This window comes from Pseudonaja textilis, chromosome 8 (assembly GCF_049901715.1).
Source record: "Pseudonaja textilis isolate UNSWEBS1 chromosome 8, rPseTex1.2, whole genome shotgun sequence".
Classification (NCBI taxonomy): Eukaryota; Metazoa; Chordata; class Lepidosauria; order Squamata; family Elapidae; genus Pseudonaja; species Pseudonaja textilis.
Genome location: NC_141997.1, coordinates 43,896,564 through 43,914,327, shown reverse-complemented (window position 1 = coordinate 43,914,327; position 17,764 = coordinate 43,896,564). Strand labels below are relative to the sequence as shown.

Here is a 17,764-nt window from a genome sequence, read left to right as displayed (position 1 = left end):
AGGAAAACACAGCTTTGTGAGTCATGTATTCATGTCATACACCCATATTTGCATGTATGCACACAAACTCAAAAGCACACACCACCAAGTCTAATTTACGAAAGAGATGAGGAAGAGAAAAGCATCTCAGGAGCTTTAACTGACTGGGGATTCTGCGTACATAAAAGGGAGAGAGAAAGCCTTATTTTTAGCTTAGTGTTTCTCGAGAATTGTATTATTGCTTAAGGTTATATTCTGATTTCTATTAGAGACCCCTATTTTCCCAGGATTTTTCACTTCCAAATATACCAAAATATCTTTTCAGCCGAAGTTTTCCACGCTCGGCCTCCTTTCCAAGATGAATATCTTTAGACAGTTGAACAAAAGCTCCCCAATATATATATGTTTTCATGGGTACTTACACGTATGGCATTCAGCTTTGTTCGGGTATTTTCCCACGTCATTGTAGTTGTGCTTTTAAAGTTGTAGTGACGTTATACAGAAGCTTGATGATGGCAGGTGAGATTCTGCCGAAACGTCGCTACAACTTTAAAAGCACAACTACAATGACGTGGAAAATACCTGAACAAAGCTATATATATATATATATATATATATATATATATATATATATATATATATATATATATATTATTTAGTATATATATATATATATATATATATATATATAATATATTATTTAATATATATAATATATATTATAATATAATATATAATAAAATATAATATAATATATATATATTATTTCTTATATAAGGTAGCCAAAGATGCCCTGTATTTGCACTGTCTTTCCACATGCCTTATTGCTTGTGCATCTATCAGAATCTTATCATTTTATGTTCTGTGGGAATGGTCCATGCTGCACCTTGAACTTTCCCCACGGGCAAAAATCCAAATCAAAAGATTTCAACAAGCAAATTGCACCCTTCCTGTTCAGCTTCATATGCCACAGCTTCCCATAACTGTTCCTGCAGCCAAGAAAACCGTACTTTTATGGGAGGTTTAACAGCTTTGGTAGTGTCCTTTTTATCAGCTGTTATCATAAATAAATGCAAATAAATAAATCACGGACAACAAGCCACTTGAGAGAGAGGTCGCTCTTTCTTAGTGCAGTTAAGCACAACCCTGCTTTCCTGCTGCAATTTTATGAAACACTCAAGGAAACTGATCGTGTATATATACACGATATACATATGAGAGATCTCTGTGTTATTAGTATTTAAAAGTCTTTCCCAACTGGATTTTATGGCAAACTGGATGATTCTGTTGGTCCATAAAAGTAATCAGAAATGAATTAATACACTTCATAAGAATTACAGCTCTTTGCTGGAAAACACGGACTCAAAACTGAAGGAAGTCTTACTGCATCGCCAGAAGTTTCAGCCGATGAGGTTAAATTTCAAGTAAATGGAAATCCTTCAAGATGAGAGAAGGCTGTGCTGATATTACTCATTATTCTAGAGGATTGACCACATCGGCTAGAAAAACTGAAAACTCAACCCTATTTTTTTTTGTATTTTTGTGGGATCTGATCAGGGTTAGCTCTTGCACAAACACTAAACAGAGCAGGCCCTAGTTCTAAAAATGGCTCATCTTTATTTGCTATCGTGCAAGATTTTAGAAAGCTGTTTTTTTTCTTTTCTTTTTCAGTGAGTCAGATCTAATCCCAGCCTAGCATTTCCCCCTCCCCCCCCTTTCTTTCTTTCTTTCTTGGCAACAGTGATCAAACCATAAAAGGTATTTCTTGCTGTTCAGAGAAGCAGAGCAATGATGCTTCCACTCCGCTTTAATGTTTTCCTTACAGACTCTCTCTCAAGGGAAAAATGCTGTCCTACATGCTGGCAAGTAGAAATAGCTTAATGTGCAACCAGATTCAATATAGGGTACTTTTTTTCTGGCAATAGTCCATTCTCCATCAGAATAATGCAGCATCTGGTACCCAATGGCCACGTCTGAACCTGTAACAAAACCAAATTCTTTTTCTAGAAGACTGAGTCTCAAACTTCAACGTTCCTCCTAGTCTCTTTTCTGGTGGAGACACAAGGCAGCTACCATTTCACAGCTTCGCCTTCAAATGAATCCCAATTTTTGACTGAGAGGGGGAAAAAAAGTACAATTTGAATGTGGTTGGCTCCAACGAGCCAGCTTCATAATGCGAATGGCAATCCAGACTTGCTTATGTATGCTGACTAAAAACTACCCACGTTTCCTAATTCGGACAAAAACCTGCAAATGATTCCATTTGAAAACAAAGACGAATTGAACACTGTCCAGAATATTAAGCTAGGTTTCCACATTTTGTCTGAACCAGGCCGTTCTTTTTTTAAAAAAAAACATAAGGAGTCTGATAGAATTGTGCTATCTAAGAAAATCACGCTGTCCTTCACTTCCGATTTTATTCAAAGCATCTGCCTTCTCATGCCTGCCAAAGGAATCATTTGCAATTTTCATTTTGGCATCTGCTATGGAATTGACACAGCTATCCAATCTGCAACATTTAGAGATGTTTTCAGGATTAGTGTTTAGGCTATCCTATTTCAGCCACTCAAATGCAACTTTATTGTTATTAATGTCTGTGTGACATGCTTTTGTATGTTATTCCTTTGCTAGCCCTATCTGCAGCAGAATCTAAGATATTATTCCAGTGACTATTAGATATTCATTAAGAACATCTTTAGTGCAATATTACATAATTTATTTTCAGCTCTAGCAAATATTAGGATAAGCCAATTGCCTCCAATTCCTTCAGCCCATGTTGTCTTAGTTTCTTGAACTTTAAGTGTCTTTTAACATCAAAACCAATCTGGTGAATGACCAACAAAGACACAAGCGAAAATAAGAAGAATCTGTCTTTTTTTTTTCCCTTAAAAGGTGTGTGAGATTTTTTTAAAAAAAAGAGTTTTCAATAGTACTATACATCCCACAAGCATATGAAAAGGCTTAAAGGAGCCAAATAACGTTGTCTGATAAACTATACAGAAGTGTTTTTTTTTTTAAAGTCAGTTATGAAATGTAACCTATTGATTCTGTGCTAGCTTAATTATTAAAAGAAACAAGCAACCTAAAGTTTTTGTGTGATATTAACATACAGAGCATAGATTGTGTTGCCTTCTCCTTAGTTACTACTCATTCAGGTGCCTGATTTAGCAAAGGAATGGCCAAAATAGAATAATTCTCCACAATCATTTCCATGTATCTATCACCATCCGCCAAATTATCAGTACCCCTTATCTATTTTTATTTCTTGGGCTGGGAGTATTCCATTGGGTACTCTCCCACAGAAGCCCCATTGCTCTAAATAAGTACAATGCCATATTACTTTCTTAGGAAAGGAAAATAGAATGTGCTATTACTCTATTTTCTGACTCTATCCTCAAGTCAGTTTTCTCACCAGATTTTTTTTTTAAAGTCACTATTTTTATGCTAAACACATTTAATTGCAAATAAATTGATGTCAACAGAATATAGTTCCAGGAATGAGTGTTTATTTAATTGCATACGTCTTTAACATGTGCCGGACTAAAAAGCATAACAATGACTCAGTTTCTCCCACACAGTCTGACATCAGTGGTGTCAGCAAGACATATCATCCTTGCAAACCCGAAAACTTCAGATGTCTCTCCTTCAAGAGACATGAAACAGGAAGCAAAATCCATTACTGGCAGCTCGTGAGCAACTGAATAGATTCGGCTTTCTGAATTTTGCAAATTCACCTAACCCTAACTGGAGATGTTTTCCCCATTGCTTAGTACAAGAATGATTGGTCTTGCTGCAACTGGAGGAAAATATACAGCATTTCTTTTGCATCCAACTTTATTTGGAAACAGTAACATGCAACAATTCCGTACCGTTGATTCCAAAGCTTGCTATCCAGTTGAGAAATGGAAGGAGGGACAACTGAATCATTTTGATCCCATCCACTGTTGAATTCCAACATATCAAAATACTTCTTATCAATACCCCATCTATGCTATTTGAATTCTAGACCTCCCTCTTGAAAAGCAGGAGTTCAGAAGTCATCCAGGAAAATCTTGTTTCTCAAGATCTGATCATCTTGAGGTAGCAAGCCCCTTGATACGTACATGTTCTTCCAGGGAAGTTGCTATGGACTTGTGATTTTAATCCCCTATGGACTTCTGGGGGGGAGAAATATTAAAACCCAACCTTGTAACAGGACCAGACAACAAACTGGGGTCCTGAACAATTTGATAAACAACATAGAAGGAGACAGAGTGAGGAAGCATTGATGCTCCATTCTCAGGGTGGCTAGTTATGCAGATATTGCCAGATGCTCTTCCTTCCCATCTCAGCCCTGTATTAAAAGTTTCCTAGACAGAATTGCCTAATATATGCTGTTACTTTGATAACACTGTTATCAAGTCCATTGCAGGAAAAGGAGAGTGTGGAATTTCATCTCAAATCCCTTTTAATAAGGCCACCGAGTAGACTCTGAGTAGTTGCTTCAACAACGCAATCTCTGCAAGGGGCTAAAAATATAGCCCCTTGTTTCAGAGACTGGTCCAAAATCCCAGAAGTGGTTTTATTTTATTTTGTTTTTGAATATGCCTGCATACAACTCAAGCTAGAAAATGGCGATTTTCCATCCCAGGGGGCGCCAAAGCCTCTTCTAATGGACCTTGCCTTACGCCATGGACCCATCAGCCACAGCAAATCTGCACCATCACTTGAGAAAACAGAAAACAAAAAAAAAAATCAGTCATGAGATGAGTTGGGCAGCTAAACCTTTGAACAAGTGATGCAATGAAACTGAAGCACTCAGGGCCTCCAGAAAGCATGCTAGCTTATCTCCTGGTCCCTTCAGCGTGACTGTTATTAAATAAAGGATTTCTTTGGGTTTCTGTACCAGCCTGAACCATCCCTCCCCCTCCCCCCACCCCCCCCCAAAAAAATTCTGAACTACTGCACGATTGGCAGCCAGCCAGCTTGGCCAACACAGTCCCGTAGCGCCATCTAGAGGCGCATTCTTGCATTCTAATTTCGTGACGAAAGACAAGCACCAATGAAATGAATTAAGACAGCACTGCATTTAAATCTTTATTAGCCAGGAATGATTTGACCTAGATCATCATTGTAAGAATAAGAATCTCCCAACCCCTAATACTGGATTTTGGATGAAATATGAAGTTCCTTGACCTATTTTTTTTTTTTTTATGGCAGACTTCTTAGCTTTAAAATGAGTCATGAAAACTCCCTTATGGGCTAATAAGAGAATGTATTTGCAATGGAGTGAATTTTTTTTTTCCCTGCATAATTCATGGTGAGTTTTTTTCCCCCTTTTTTCCTCCGTTATAAACAAATGCATTCCTCTTGAAGGTGTACTTTGGCCGTTTCAAACAGGAAGATGAACAAAACAAAAGCACACACCAATAAAATGCAACTTTTTTTTCTCTTCCTTAACAGACACATAGTTTTACTACTACACAACTGAAACCATTGTAATTCGGAACAGAGGAACATGGCCTCACAGCTTAGTTGTCTCCTATCCAACCAACACAGTGCAACACAACCTTTGAGCCTTGGTGAAGACAAAAATCAGCTCCTGAAAAAACGGTAACGTAACAAATGGTTCCAGATCAGCAGGAAATAAACGGGGGTGGGAGGAGAACTGTCAAACCCGCCTCCTGTGAAAATACAACTGTTCTTCCATTGGAAATTAATATATTTAACCCTGAAACATTTTGGACCATCTAATATTTCCCCTCCTTGGTCTGAACCTGGCAGCGTAAGCCCCATTCTTAATCTTCAATAATGCCCTACCCTGATACGTTTTTGACAAAAAAACACGATACCATTGCTTTTAAGCACGAGTCCTTGTACCTGTGTGCATGCGTGCATCTCTGTTGGTGAATGGGTGTGAATGAGGGTGTGTGCATGTGCCATTTGTCCTAAAAGCAAAGCCAAAAAAAGTTGTCGATGTATCACTTTGGGATCACTTTTTTTTTTTTTTCTTTTAATACAAATGCATAGTCCTGGGAGGTGAAAAAACTTTGTCACCCCTTTTCTTTCCTCTCTCTCTCTCCTTAAGTAAAAACTAATCTAAAAGTTATCCCGAAGGCCAAGAATTCCTCCTGGCACTTTAATACTGGTTGAGTGGGCACTTGTATGCAGTACTTATAGACCAGTAAAAGTGCTCATTTACCTGTCTGGTGTGTAAGGGGCCTTTTGTCTTGAAGCCTCCTTGCGAACTGCACTCTGAGGCACTGAAGTGGTCTGAACTAGTGGAAGAGCGTTTGGAAAGGGTGTCACACCCTCCAACAAAGGTGTTGTCCAAGGGCAGCTCCTGAATCACGTGATGCTTTTTCACCGAGATGGGAGTGTCCGGCTTAAGGTGGAAAGCAGACTGGGGAGAGGCAGACTTGTAATGCTTGGCGAGATCAGGGCTGTTGGGCTTAAAGGTGGTGGGTGGTGCAGTACCCCAGTCAAATCTTCCTATACTCTGCTCCTCCAGCTCAGCTGGAAGGCTAATGGTCCCGTTGATAGGTTCGTGAACAGCATCCTCGGGTTTGGACTCCTCAATGGTCACAAAATTCAACAGGGAACTCTTAGGGGATTTCCTTTTCTTCCGCTTCTTCTTCTTGTTCTGTTTGTTCTCCTGGTTGGGAGACATCCACTCGGCCCCTTGCTTGCTCCTCTGGGCAGCTTTGAACCTGGAAGCATGACGACAACGGACCAGCACAGTGACAAAGATGACCACAATGACCACCATGGCCCCTGCCACGATGGCGATCATAATGGTAAGGTAGTCCTCGTTTTGGTAGGGCTGGCTGTTGTCCCCAATATTCCTATCCAAAGGGGTCTCCATAGTCCTGCGGATCAGGTCATAAATATAAGAAGCATTTCCTGCAGTGTCATTGACATACAGAAACACAAGGACAAGGGTGTGCAAGGATTTAGGGTAGCCCAGATCGCTGATGTTGACCACCAACCGATGCAAGCCTACATCAGTTGGCATCGGTTTCTCTTCCAGGGTGATGTTACCCGTCACAGGATCAATACGGAACAAGCCTTTGTTGTTTCCGCTGACTATTGTGTATTTTAGTTCAGCGTTCATTCCCGTGTCAATGTCAACAGCAAACACTTCTGCTACCACCGATCCCGGGATAGCTGAGAGAGGTACCAGCTTAAAAGACGTGTTGGAAGGGGGATAGATGACCACGGGGCTATTGTCATTCACATCCATTACATTGATGGTGACCTTAGCAGTTGAAGAGCAGGGTGGCTGTCCTCCATCGATAGCCTTGACATCAAAGGTGTAGGAACTTTGTTGCTCGCGATCGAAAGACACGTTTGATGTTATAACTCCAGAGTAAGGATCCAGAACAAAGTTCTCGTTGTCATTCAAGATGGAGAGAGTCACAGCTTTGTTCTCACCTGCATCTGCATCCGTCACTGTGATCACTCCTACAGTACTATACTTTGGTAAGTTCTCCGACACGAAAAACTGAAAATGGTTATGCGTGAATTTGGGACTGTTGTCATTTTCATCTAGCACCGTAACAATCACAGCCGCTTGGCTCTGCAAGGGAGGAGTCCCATTGTCTCTGGCCGTGACTGTAAAAATGAACCTCTCCTGTTCTTCTCGGTCAAACACCCGAGAAGCTGTCAAAATGCCCGTCTTACGATCCAGATCGAAAAAGGAGGCATTGGGGCCAAGCTGATACACAATGTCTGCATTCTTACCACTATCCTCATCGGTGGCACTGATCGTGGTTAAATAGAGACCCCGCCGGTTGTTTTCAGAAACAGACAGCTCAATCACAGGCTGGCTAAAGATGGGAGGGTTGTCGTTTTCATCCTCCAGTTTGACTCTGACTAGGGCGGTCTGGTTCAAACTGGGTTTGCCCGAGTCAGAGGCCACTATTTTAAAGCTGAATTCTTTGGTGCCCTCATAGTCCAGCAAGGAAGAGGTCTCTAACAGGTACTGGTTGTCATAAACGGCCTTCAAGTGAAATGGCACTTCTCTTTCGATGAAACAAATGACTTTGCCATTCACATCTGTGTCCTTATCTGAGACAGTAATTAGCGCAATCTTGGTATTGATGGGATCTTTCTCAGATAAGTACACTGTGCCATTGATGGGGCTTATGATGTACCTGAGGTCTATATTAGGAGGGTTATCATTAACATCAGTCACATTGATGGTAACAGTGGCCCGGGCAGGAGTTGAGCTACCATCACTGGCCAGGACTGTCACTTTGTGGATGGCAGTCTCTTCTCGATCTAAGGCCCTCTGAACCGTGATTAGCCCAGTGGTGTTGTTTAAAGCAAAGAGTCGTTTCGTTGCCGGAGCAACCTGGGCCCCAAAAATGTATCTGATTTCTGCATTGCTTCCCACATCTGCATCTGTGGCATGAAGCTGGAGGACAGAGGTCCCTACCGGGGCATTCTCAGGGATGTGGACTTCCACCTGGCTCTCTTTAAACACCGGCCTGTTGTCATTGACATCACTTACTGTGACCTGAAGGATGGCTGTGCTGGATTTCTGGGGCATTCCTCCATCCTCCACCTTGATTTTCATCACATAGGTGTCTTTCTGCTCCCGGTCCAGATTTTGCTGCACAATCAACTGAGGCCACTTTTCCCCTTCCGGAGTTTCCACAATATCCAATCCAAAGACACTTTGCCCATTCAAAAGTTCGTAGTGCTGGACTCCATTGAAACCCGTGTCGGGATCTGTGGCGGAAGGGATGGGGAAGCGGCTGTTGATCAGCGTGTTTTCAGGGATGGAGATGTTGATGACAGGGGATGGGAACATGGGAGCATTGTCGTTGGTGTCCTTCACGATGATTTTGATCTTGATCAGCCTGAAAAAGTCATTGGGAAGGATCACCACCTCCAGTTCGAAGAAACACTCATTCTCTTCTGCGTAAGCAGCCCCAGCACAGAGTCTCTCCCGGTCGATCCGGTTGGAGGTGGTGAAGATTTCCCCCGTGGTGCTGGAGACTTTCACCAAAGGGGCATCCCCTGCTTTGGAGACCAGCCTGTAGACAAGACTAGAGCTGGTTCCTGTGGCAGCATTGATGTGAGAAATGTTCAGATCCTTTGGTATGTTTCCAATGGGCACGTTTTCAGGCAGTTCCTCTCGGATGGTGTAAATAAGTTCTTGAGCGACAGCAGAATCCAGCCGCAAGCAGGCGATCAGAGCAGCCAACAGGTAAAAATCTCTCAGGTCCATGATAATCTGTTTATAGATCCTTCTTCAGGGTTTTAGGGTTCCAAGATGTCCACAAAGGAAGGCTGACTTCTTTGCCAAAGGAAACTGGCCGGCTGCATCACATCCAAGCTATGGTTTCCCGACAGTCCCTGCCGACAAACACAAACACAACATTTTGTAAAGAAGTGTTAATTTAAAAAAAAAAACACAGTATCAGACACACACACACACACACACACACACACACACACATGCAAAAAGAGAAACACTGCCACCTGCTTCCATGCCTTGCTTTCTTGCTTGTGTATGTGTGCAAGCATGAGAGTAATTCCCGCTCCATGAATGCACCAATATACTGCCACTAGCGCCGAGTGCACACTGAGAATGAAATTAACTAGTTACAAGATTGAGTGGGGGCGGGGAGGGGAAAGGATGCAGATGCAATTCACACTGACACACAGACACACACACACACACTCGCACACGCACGCACAGAGAAAGGCAGGCACACTTGCTCTAATCAGCACACAGCCCTGAGTAGCATTCACTCCGCTATTTTCACCTCTCACCCCTCCGATTGGAGGCAAGTTGTAAAAAAAATAAAAATTAAAAAGGAAAAGGAAAGGAGCTCAAGCTTCTTGGAAGCAGGTTTCAGGCCCCCACCTTTCCCTCCCACCCACCCCCAGACACCCCCCTCCCCAATTAAATTACCTAACCTGGTTGTGTTGCCTTTGATAGTCTGATGCAAGACGAAGGTCTCAGCTGCAGAAGGAAGCTTTCCAGACTGATCACGGTTTGCAGCCGTTGCAGCTTGCCGCTGCTTGCTGGCTACTTCCTAACCTTTTTGGGATTTTTTTTAACCTAAAGGAAGGAAGCCAAAGGACTTCTCCCGCCTTCCCTCAACCCCCCCCCCCAGATAGACCAAACCTTACCTTCTCCAGATGTGGCCGTCTAATAGTTGGGGGGGAGTGAAGAAGGCGGCTGAGCTTTCTTCATCACCAGACATTACCCCCCCACCCCAGCCCCACGCAACTTCCAAATAAACAGGGGCTAGGAAGGGTCTGGAAAGCCACCGGGCAGCAGCCCAGGCAGAGGCAGAAACGAGGGAAGGGGTGCTCTTTTTGGCGTCGTGGAGGGGTTTTGTTTGGCAGAGCCCCTCGGATGCCCTTCCGCTGGTCTCTCAGCAAACCGCTGCCGGGCATAAATACCGCAGCTCTTCAAAGAGTGCTGGGTCAGACCCCCAGAGCAGAGGGAAGCAGGGAGAACTGGGGCGCCCCTATAGATTGGGGAGCGGACTGGGGGGAGTGGGAAGAGTTTGACCAGAGCTCCCACCGGCATCCGCATTAAAAAGCACCGCGGCGATGCCGAAGCTCTCCTAACCTTACCTTGACGCAGGCAAAATAAAAATTACAAAAAAAAAAACCGAAATAAAAATAAAATAAAAACAGGGGAAGGGGGTGTTGACACCTTCTCTTCATCTCCTCACACCCACCACCCAGCCAAGAAATGGGGGGCGGGGGCGGGAATCGCTTCCCTGTCTCTCTCCTTCTCCCCAGCGATCCTGGCTCCCCTTTGCAACCCCCTTCCCGCCCTGTTGCCAGAGCTTGCAACTTTGCACTTACGTTGCCGCTGCACCTCCAACTGCTGGAAGCCAAACGGGGAGCCGGGCGGCCGTCCTCCTCCTCCTCCTCTTCCTCCTCCTCCTCCTTCGGCTTCTTCTTCTTCTTCTTCTTCGGCTTCTTCCTCAGCCCTCCGGCGGCGCATTCGGGGACTCCCCAAGTCGGCGAAGCGAGAGAAATCAGCGAGCGGCGCCGGGGAAGGCCGGCGAGGCTTCCCGGAACCCGACGATGGAGCCCGGCGGTGGCAAATCCGCAAGTCCCGAGAAGAAATTCCCCGCTCCGTCCGGCTCAGGCGTCATCATCCTCCCTTTTTTATCCCTTCCTTCCTTCCTTCCTTCCTTCCTTCCTTCCTTCCTTCCTTCCTTCCTTCTGCTCCTTGCAGCCGTCGTCGTCGCCCGGGACCTTCTCTCTGGGCCGGCTGGAGAGATGCTCCAAGTGGGGCTTGGTCCCGTTTTTGGGGGTGGGGGGTGAGGGTCTCTGGCGGCCGGGTCGGTTCAAGCCCCCCGAGGCAGCCAGCCCGCCCTCCAGCCAGCCCGGGGCGCTTCTCTGCCTCTCAGCGCCGGGGCTCGCCTCCACGGTCCGCGTCGGTTCCCCATGCCGCGCTCATCGGCCAGGAGCGCCCGCAGCCTCCTCCGGAGCCGGGAGCCCCAACTTCGCCCAGAGGGTCCAGAGCTCCCCTTCCCCACGCGCCTTCGCTGCCTTCGCTCGCCGCCTCGTCCCTCTCCTGCCCCGGAGGAAGTCCGTCCAAGGTGCCTCTCGGTAGGTCGGTTCGGTAGCTCCACGCTCCCGGCTCGGCACCTCTCTCGCCTGCTTCTCTCCGAACTGGCTTTCTTGATATAACTCTGGCGAAAGCCCAGAGGGAGGGCGTGAACGGGGGGAAGCCACGCCCCCGCCTTGCCGCGGGTTGGGTGGACGGGCGGGGGGGCGGGAGGCTGGGGTAGTGTGTATGTGTGTGTGTGTGTTGTGTGTTGTGTGTCTGTGTGTGCAGCTGGCCCGCCCGATAGGACGAAGGGCGCGTCGGTCAGGGCCTGGAGGCGGCCGAGCGGCGAGCGCTTTGCTTGCCGAGGTGCTGAATGGCTAAAGGAGGCTGCTGCTGCGGTAGCGACGGAGGAGGAGGAGGAGGTGGGAAAGGGAGGCAGGGAGGAGGAGGAGCGAAGGGGAAGACGAGGAGGAGGAAAACGGGGGTAGGGAGGGGGAAGAGGAGGAGGAAAAGAGGGAGGGGGAAGAGAGGGAGAGGGGGAAGAGGAGGAGGAGTGGGAGAAGAGGAGGAGGAGGAGGAAAAGGGGAGGGAGGAGGAAAGAGGGAGAGATGGAAGAGGAGGAGGAGTGGGAGAAGAGGAGGAGGAGGAGGAAAAGGTGGAGGAAGGAGGAGGAGGAGAGAGATGGAAGAGGAGGGGGAGAGGAGAAGGAAAAGGGGGGAAGAAGGAGGAGGGGAGAGGTGGAAGAGAAGGAGGAAGTGGAGAAGGAGGGGGAGGAGGAGTGGAAGAGGAGGAGAAGGAAAAAGGGGGAGAGAAGGAAGAGTGAGCGAGACGGAGGAAGAGGAGGAGGAAGACTTGAGCATCTGCCGCACCGACCACCTTGAGACAGCTCGGGAACCTATTTTCGCCCCCTCAACTCCCCGCGCTTGGCTCCGGTCGGCGAATTGTTCAGCCGGGGAGGCAAGAGCTGCTCTGAACATGCGAAGAGCGCCTTGTCTCTCAAAGCGCAAAATTGCCCGGCTTTGAGCCGAGGGCAGTTGCCCCGTTGGAGGCCGCGGCAGCAAGCCGAACCGGAGCGCCGGACGCACGACCGGAGGAGCCACCGCAGGCGGCAGATTATTGCGTCTCTTTGCCGCCGTCTTCCTCCCCTCTCTCGCCAGCCCCTCCGGATTGGGAACTGGGCTCCGTTCGGTTCCTGGGAAGCAAGACTTGCGAGGGTGGCTGGGTGGGTTGGAGGGAGAAGGATCAACAGCAGCGGGATCGACTCTGCTGTCCAAGGGAGAGCGATGCTGATCTGGTGCTTCCCCGCTCGGCTCTTGGCTCAGCTGAAGGAAGGAGCTCCGAAGAGATGCTCCCCAAGGGGAATCCGTGGCTTTCCAATTACGGAACTCCTGGGTCCATCCCTCCTTCTTCAGGGGGACGGCCAGCAACCTGTTTGCAAGCAGCCGAAGCCAAGAGATGGCACGAAGAAACAGCAAATGGTGAGGTAAGGTAACCCTTTGCTCCCAGAACGTCACTGTTGACTTTTACCTCCCATTGAGAAGTCTCAGAGGGAAATGCAACCAGCAATTAGTTGCTCTCCAACCTCACATCACAGGCTCCTTGGGGTACCCAGACGAGGAGAATCACCCCTGTGAAGCACCAAGAAGCCAACTCATTCATCTCAGAATAGAAATCGGGCTGCAAACGGGCAACCAGGATTGGAGCTACGTCGGGACACCCCTCTTTAGCCAGCAGTGCAAATTTTTCGACCCCATCAGGCTGAACCCAGTTGCCTGATAGGAGCAAGGAAGAGCAGAGCGTGACTGTAAACACAGCAGTGCTTCCTAAATGAGGAAAAAGGGTTTAATCAATAGTATTTCAGTCGATTTTCTGATCTTATCCTGATCTCTCACCCCGTTGACGTTTGTGGCTTGTAATAATTTGGAGTTTCTGGTTCAAGCCAATTTGGCAGCAAGACAGAGGTTGACTGGCAGAGATATTTAGTCAAAGGTAACTTGCTGACTGGCAGCAACAGCTGAAAAAGGTAAAGAAGTCAGTGACAGATCCCTTTGGCACCATTTTCCATATATGTTATTGGAAAATATAATATTAAAAAACCACAATAGAAATAGTAAAGAAAAAGAGCAAATGGGGGGGCGGGGAATGAGGAGGAGAGGGGAGGCAAGAGGAGAGGAGAAAGGAAAGGAAAGGAAAGGAAAGGAAAGGAAAGGAAAGGAAAGGAAAGGATAGAAGAAGGAAGGAAAGGAAAGGAAAGGAAAGGAAAGGAAAGGAAAGGAAAGGAAAGGAAAGGAAGATAAAAGAAGGAAAGGAAAGGATAGAAGAAGGAAAGATAGAAGGAAAAGAGAGGAAAGGAAGATAGAAAAAGGAAAGGATGGTAGAAGAAGGAAAGGAAGGTAGAAGAAGGAAAGAAAAGGAAGAAAGAAGGAAAGGAAAGGATAGAAAGAGGAAAGGAAAGGAAGATAGAAAAAGGAAAGGAAAGGAAGATAGAAGAAGGAACGGAAAGGAAGATAGAAGAAGGGAAGGGAAGGAAAGCAAAAAGGAATGATTATAAGGAAGCAACTTCTGATATTCTTGATATTTATATTTGGCCCGCTGTCTCTAAAGTTTTACCATTTTCATCCATAAAATACTCTTTCTAATTTTCAAAATCATGTATTCCTCTTTTTTTTTCCAGCTAGAAATCCATATGATAAGGGATTTCCAGTAATCTGATAAACGGTAGGCGTACATCTTTCTCTAATAAAACAAGTCAACTTTGCCATCTCTGCTAGATGCTCACCAACCATTCCTCCATTGTGGCTATTTCAGAACCTTTCCATTTTCATGCCGCCTCCCCACTCCTCCAAAAAAAAAAAAAAAAAAAAAAATGGCCTGGGAATAACCACAATAGCCAGAGTGGGTCTGTCTCTTTGAAGGAAACTTGACTTGAAGTTCTGCTTCAGGGGACAGCAGTACTTAAGTGCTTCTCTGAGGAAGCTGAGTAGAAACTTCTGAATGAGGAGATTCCTCATTCACAATGGAGTTTCCCACCACCCTTCAGAAACTGGGACAGTAAGCAAAGGAGAACTGAGTCTACCTTGTCAAGCTTTTAACTCTCAGGTGTTGTTTGTGGGTTACTCTACTGTCTGAACAAGACATTTGAATATCTAAAACCATGTTTATTTGTTTCAATTGATTAATTTGGAGGCTGTCCCACTTTACAATGACTGTGGAGCTTACAATTTAAACAAAGGAAACAAATAAAAGATTCTAAAGTATCTGGACAACACTATCCTACAACCATCCTACCAAGGGCTTGGAAGACTAGTAATGTTTTAAGACCCCCAGAATATTTTTAGGAGATTTCTTCAGTAGGCTTTGTTTATTTGCTAACCTTGAGAAATAAGATAATTTGGGATTTCCTCAGCATTGTATGGAACTGGGATGTTTTGCTCCCTGGTTGATTATTGTCCAGATACCTTGGGTGAAGTCCATATTTGCCTTGATTCAAGAGATTGCTTCCTTTATTCTACTCAGAGCAGGTCAAGATAGTGCTATTTATAGGTCTCATATTGGATGACAGAAATGCAAAGCAAGGGAGCTTTTGACAGCAATACCTTGAACATGTCATTCCCACATGTCAGCTGGAGGAATGCAGGTTAAAAGGCAGTGGAATAGATTAGATGTACAAAATGGCTAACAAGCAGTACTGACAAAGCAAATGTTAATGGATTGTTCTGGTTTGGAGAAGATAAGGGGTGAAATTCCACAGAGTACTGTTCACTTCTTAATGGTTGAGTAAAAGACTGGAGAGAAAGCACCACCATACGGCTGATAGTTACCTGCCCCTTCTATGAAATTAGAAATTATCATCTTCCTGTAGCCGTTCTCTCACATCTTGCTTAATCACAACTAGTCAGCCAAGTTGAAGGCATTTCTTCATTGACAAATGGTCTGTTTTCATTCATGGGCATAGCCTGAATTGTGCTAATGGAAGCTTCTGAAAGGATTGGAGTAACATATGTAGAATTTGATAGTTGATGCAACAGGTTGATATCTTCATCAGCCTCATCAAGTTTTGGGTTGTAAACTCAAGATAAAGACTTCCTTCAGAAGACTCAGATGCCAAGCCCCTAAAACAAACAAACAAACAAAAAAGGCATGATTTCAGTATTGTTCCTCACCCGCAGACAGAATCTTGCCAAACTAAAGCATGCTAACACCCCATAAAAGATATACTCTGGCAACTATTGGGGAGCAGCTGTCTTCACTCTCTTTCTCCCACACAAATGATCTGAACTATGTTGTCTCTTGCTCCTTTGGAATGCTTTCCTTCCCTCCTGGGAACCTGGACAACATTCCATCACACAGTTATGATTGTGATGGACGTGGAACCTTCCTTCTGTGGTCAAATCTTTTTGAGAGGAGAGGAGGGGAGAGGAAAGAAGGAAAGGAGAGGAGGGGAGGGGAGAGAGAGAGAAGAGAAGAGAAGAGAGAAGAGAAGAGAAAGAAAGAAAGAAAGGAAAGAGAGGAGAGGAGAGAGAAGGAAGAGGGAAAGGAGAGGAGAGGAGGAAAGAGAGGAGAGGGAGAGGGAGAGGGGAAGGGAAGGGGAAGGAAGGAAGGAAAGGAAAGGGAAGGGAAAGGAAGGAAAGGAAAGGAAAGGAAAGGAAAGGAAAGGAAAGGAAAGGAAAGGAAAGGAGACCAGTGACCCTGATTTTGTCTAAAGCTGTCAGTAGAAGTGTTTCAGTGGAAATAAAAGCAGAAGACAAGGTACCCCTTCAAATGCATAATCACCTGCACTTGGTCAGTCCTTCACTATTTACCTGCTGTTGGACTAAGAATAGGAAATTTAGAACAGCTTCTTCTGCCTCACAGAGGCCAAGAGAAAGAAGCCAAATGCACGTACTGCTTACAGTTCTCTCTTTTGAATGACCAAAGGAGCAGTCCTTGCCCACCTTAACATTAAATAGGGCTCTCTCGCACTCCTGAACCCGTTTCAGCATTATCTTTAACACGTGCCTCTTCATTTATAATTCATATTTCCCAGATTCCAGTCTGAATTCCTGTTGACTCTACACACCTTTCTCCTTTTCCTTTCCGAAGGGTCAGATGAGAACGCTCTGAGATGTTGTTGGAGTTTACTTATTTAGCAGGCACCTCCCCAAATAAATGTTTTCTGTCGCTCTTTATTACAATCTGGTGAGAGTTCAAGTCCCACTGGAAATGCTTGTTTGTTTTTGTTTTGTAATTTTTTTTTAGAGGAACTACAGTATGCCGGGCGTTTATCAAAAAGCAGAGCCCTGGTTGACAAAAGACAATTTCTGAATATAAAGAGAAGGATAGCCATTAAATTGGCCCCCGTGATGCCATTTGAAATCTAAATGAAGATGATAATGATGTCTACAACGTAAACAGCAATGACTGCCAGTATTATTTAACTTTGGAGCAGGATTTTAATGAACAGCTTCTGTATGAATGGGGAACTCCAAGATAAGATGCATAACCTGGCTTGGGAGTTTTTTCCCTATCCATTTATGTGACCTGAATCAGAGGTGTGAAAACAAGAATCCATTCATATATTTACTTGGGAGAATTTCATCATTGTGTCCATTTTCATCGTCGTGTTTTTTCTTAGCTCATAAGAACCAGGTGTGTAAACACGACAACAAAGCCTGCCCAGGGGATTTAGGGGAAGCCTAGGGCGTGACTGAAAACCTGGGTACCAAACTCTGTTTATCAAATAACAATCTGATGTAGGCTCCCTTTGATTTTTTTTTTTTTTACAGTAATTTCTATTATTCTTGTGATTGGTTCAAAGGACTGACACAACTTTATCAGTATGTATAGAAAAGTATATAACCGTGATGGTGAGCCTATGGCATGCATGCCACAGTGGCACACAAAGCCATTTGTGCCAGCATGTGAGCTGCAGGCAAACTTACTTCACTGTGCATGTGCGTGCCTCACAGCTGATTTTCAGCTGGTTTGAAGCCTTTTTTGGCCTCTCAGAGGCTTGAAAAAAGCTTCTGCAGGCTTTGCAGGCCAAATAATAGGCCTGTTTCATGCTTCCTGTAATACAGAAGTGACAAAACAGGCCTATTATTCGACCTGCAAAGCCTGCAGAGGCTTTTTTCAAACCTCTGGGAGGCCAAAAAAAAAGGCCTCAAACTGGCTGAAAATCAGCTGTGAGGCGCAGTGCAGGTAAGGGAGTGGTGGCAAGGGGGATTGCACACACATGCATAGGAGGTGGGGGGACTCACGCATTGCCTTCTGGGTGCTGGTATGTGAGCA

The 17,764-nt window shown here is 45.2% G+C and overlaps 1 protein-coding gene and 1 long non-coding RNA gene across 4 annotated transcripts in view; one reads left to right on the top strand and one right to left on the bottom strand.

Annotated features, from left to right (window-relative positions):
• Positions 1–11,679, bottom strand: part of PCDH9 (protocadherin 9) — a 799,375-nt gene extending 787,696 nt beyond the window's left edge. Inside the window, exons 1-2 of one of the 3 annotated variants that reach the window (XM_087938035.1) lie at positions 10,798–11,679; positions 6,161–9,324 (exon numbers count right to left, since the gene is read on the bottom strand). In XM_087938035.1, the coding sequence (XP_087794161.1) occupies positions 6,161–9,196 (3,036 nt within the window). In that variant the 5' untranslated portion in view covers positions 9,197–9,324; positions 10,798–11,679. The remainder of the gene's footprint in view (positions 1–6,160; positions 9,325–10,797) is intronic. The other 2 variants (XM_087938037.1, XM_026705324.2) reach the window with 2 other exon arrangements.
• Positions 11,680–12,251: 572 nt separating this feature from the next.
• LOC148125185 (uncharacterized) lies at positions 12,252–17,234 on the top strand. The gene is made up of 3 exons (XR_015744514.1): positions 12,252–12,977; positions 14,169–14,212; positions 16,733–17,234. It is a non-coding gene; the product is annotated as an uncharacterized LOC148125185 (long non-coding RNA).
• The last annotated feature ends 530 nt before the right edge of the window (positions 17,235–17,764 follow it).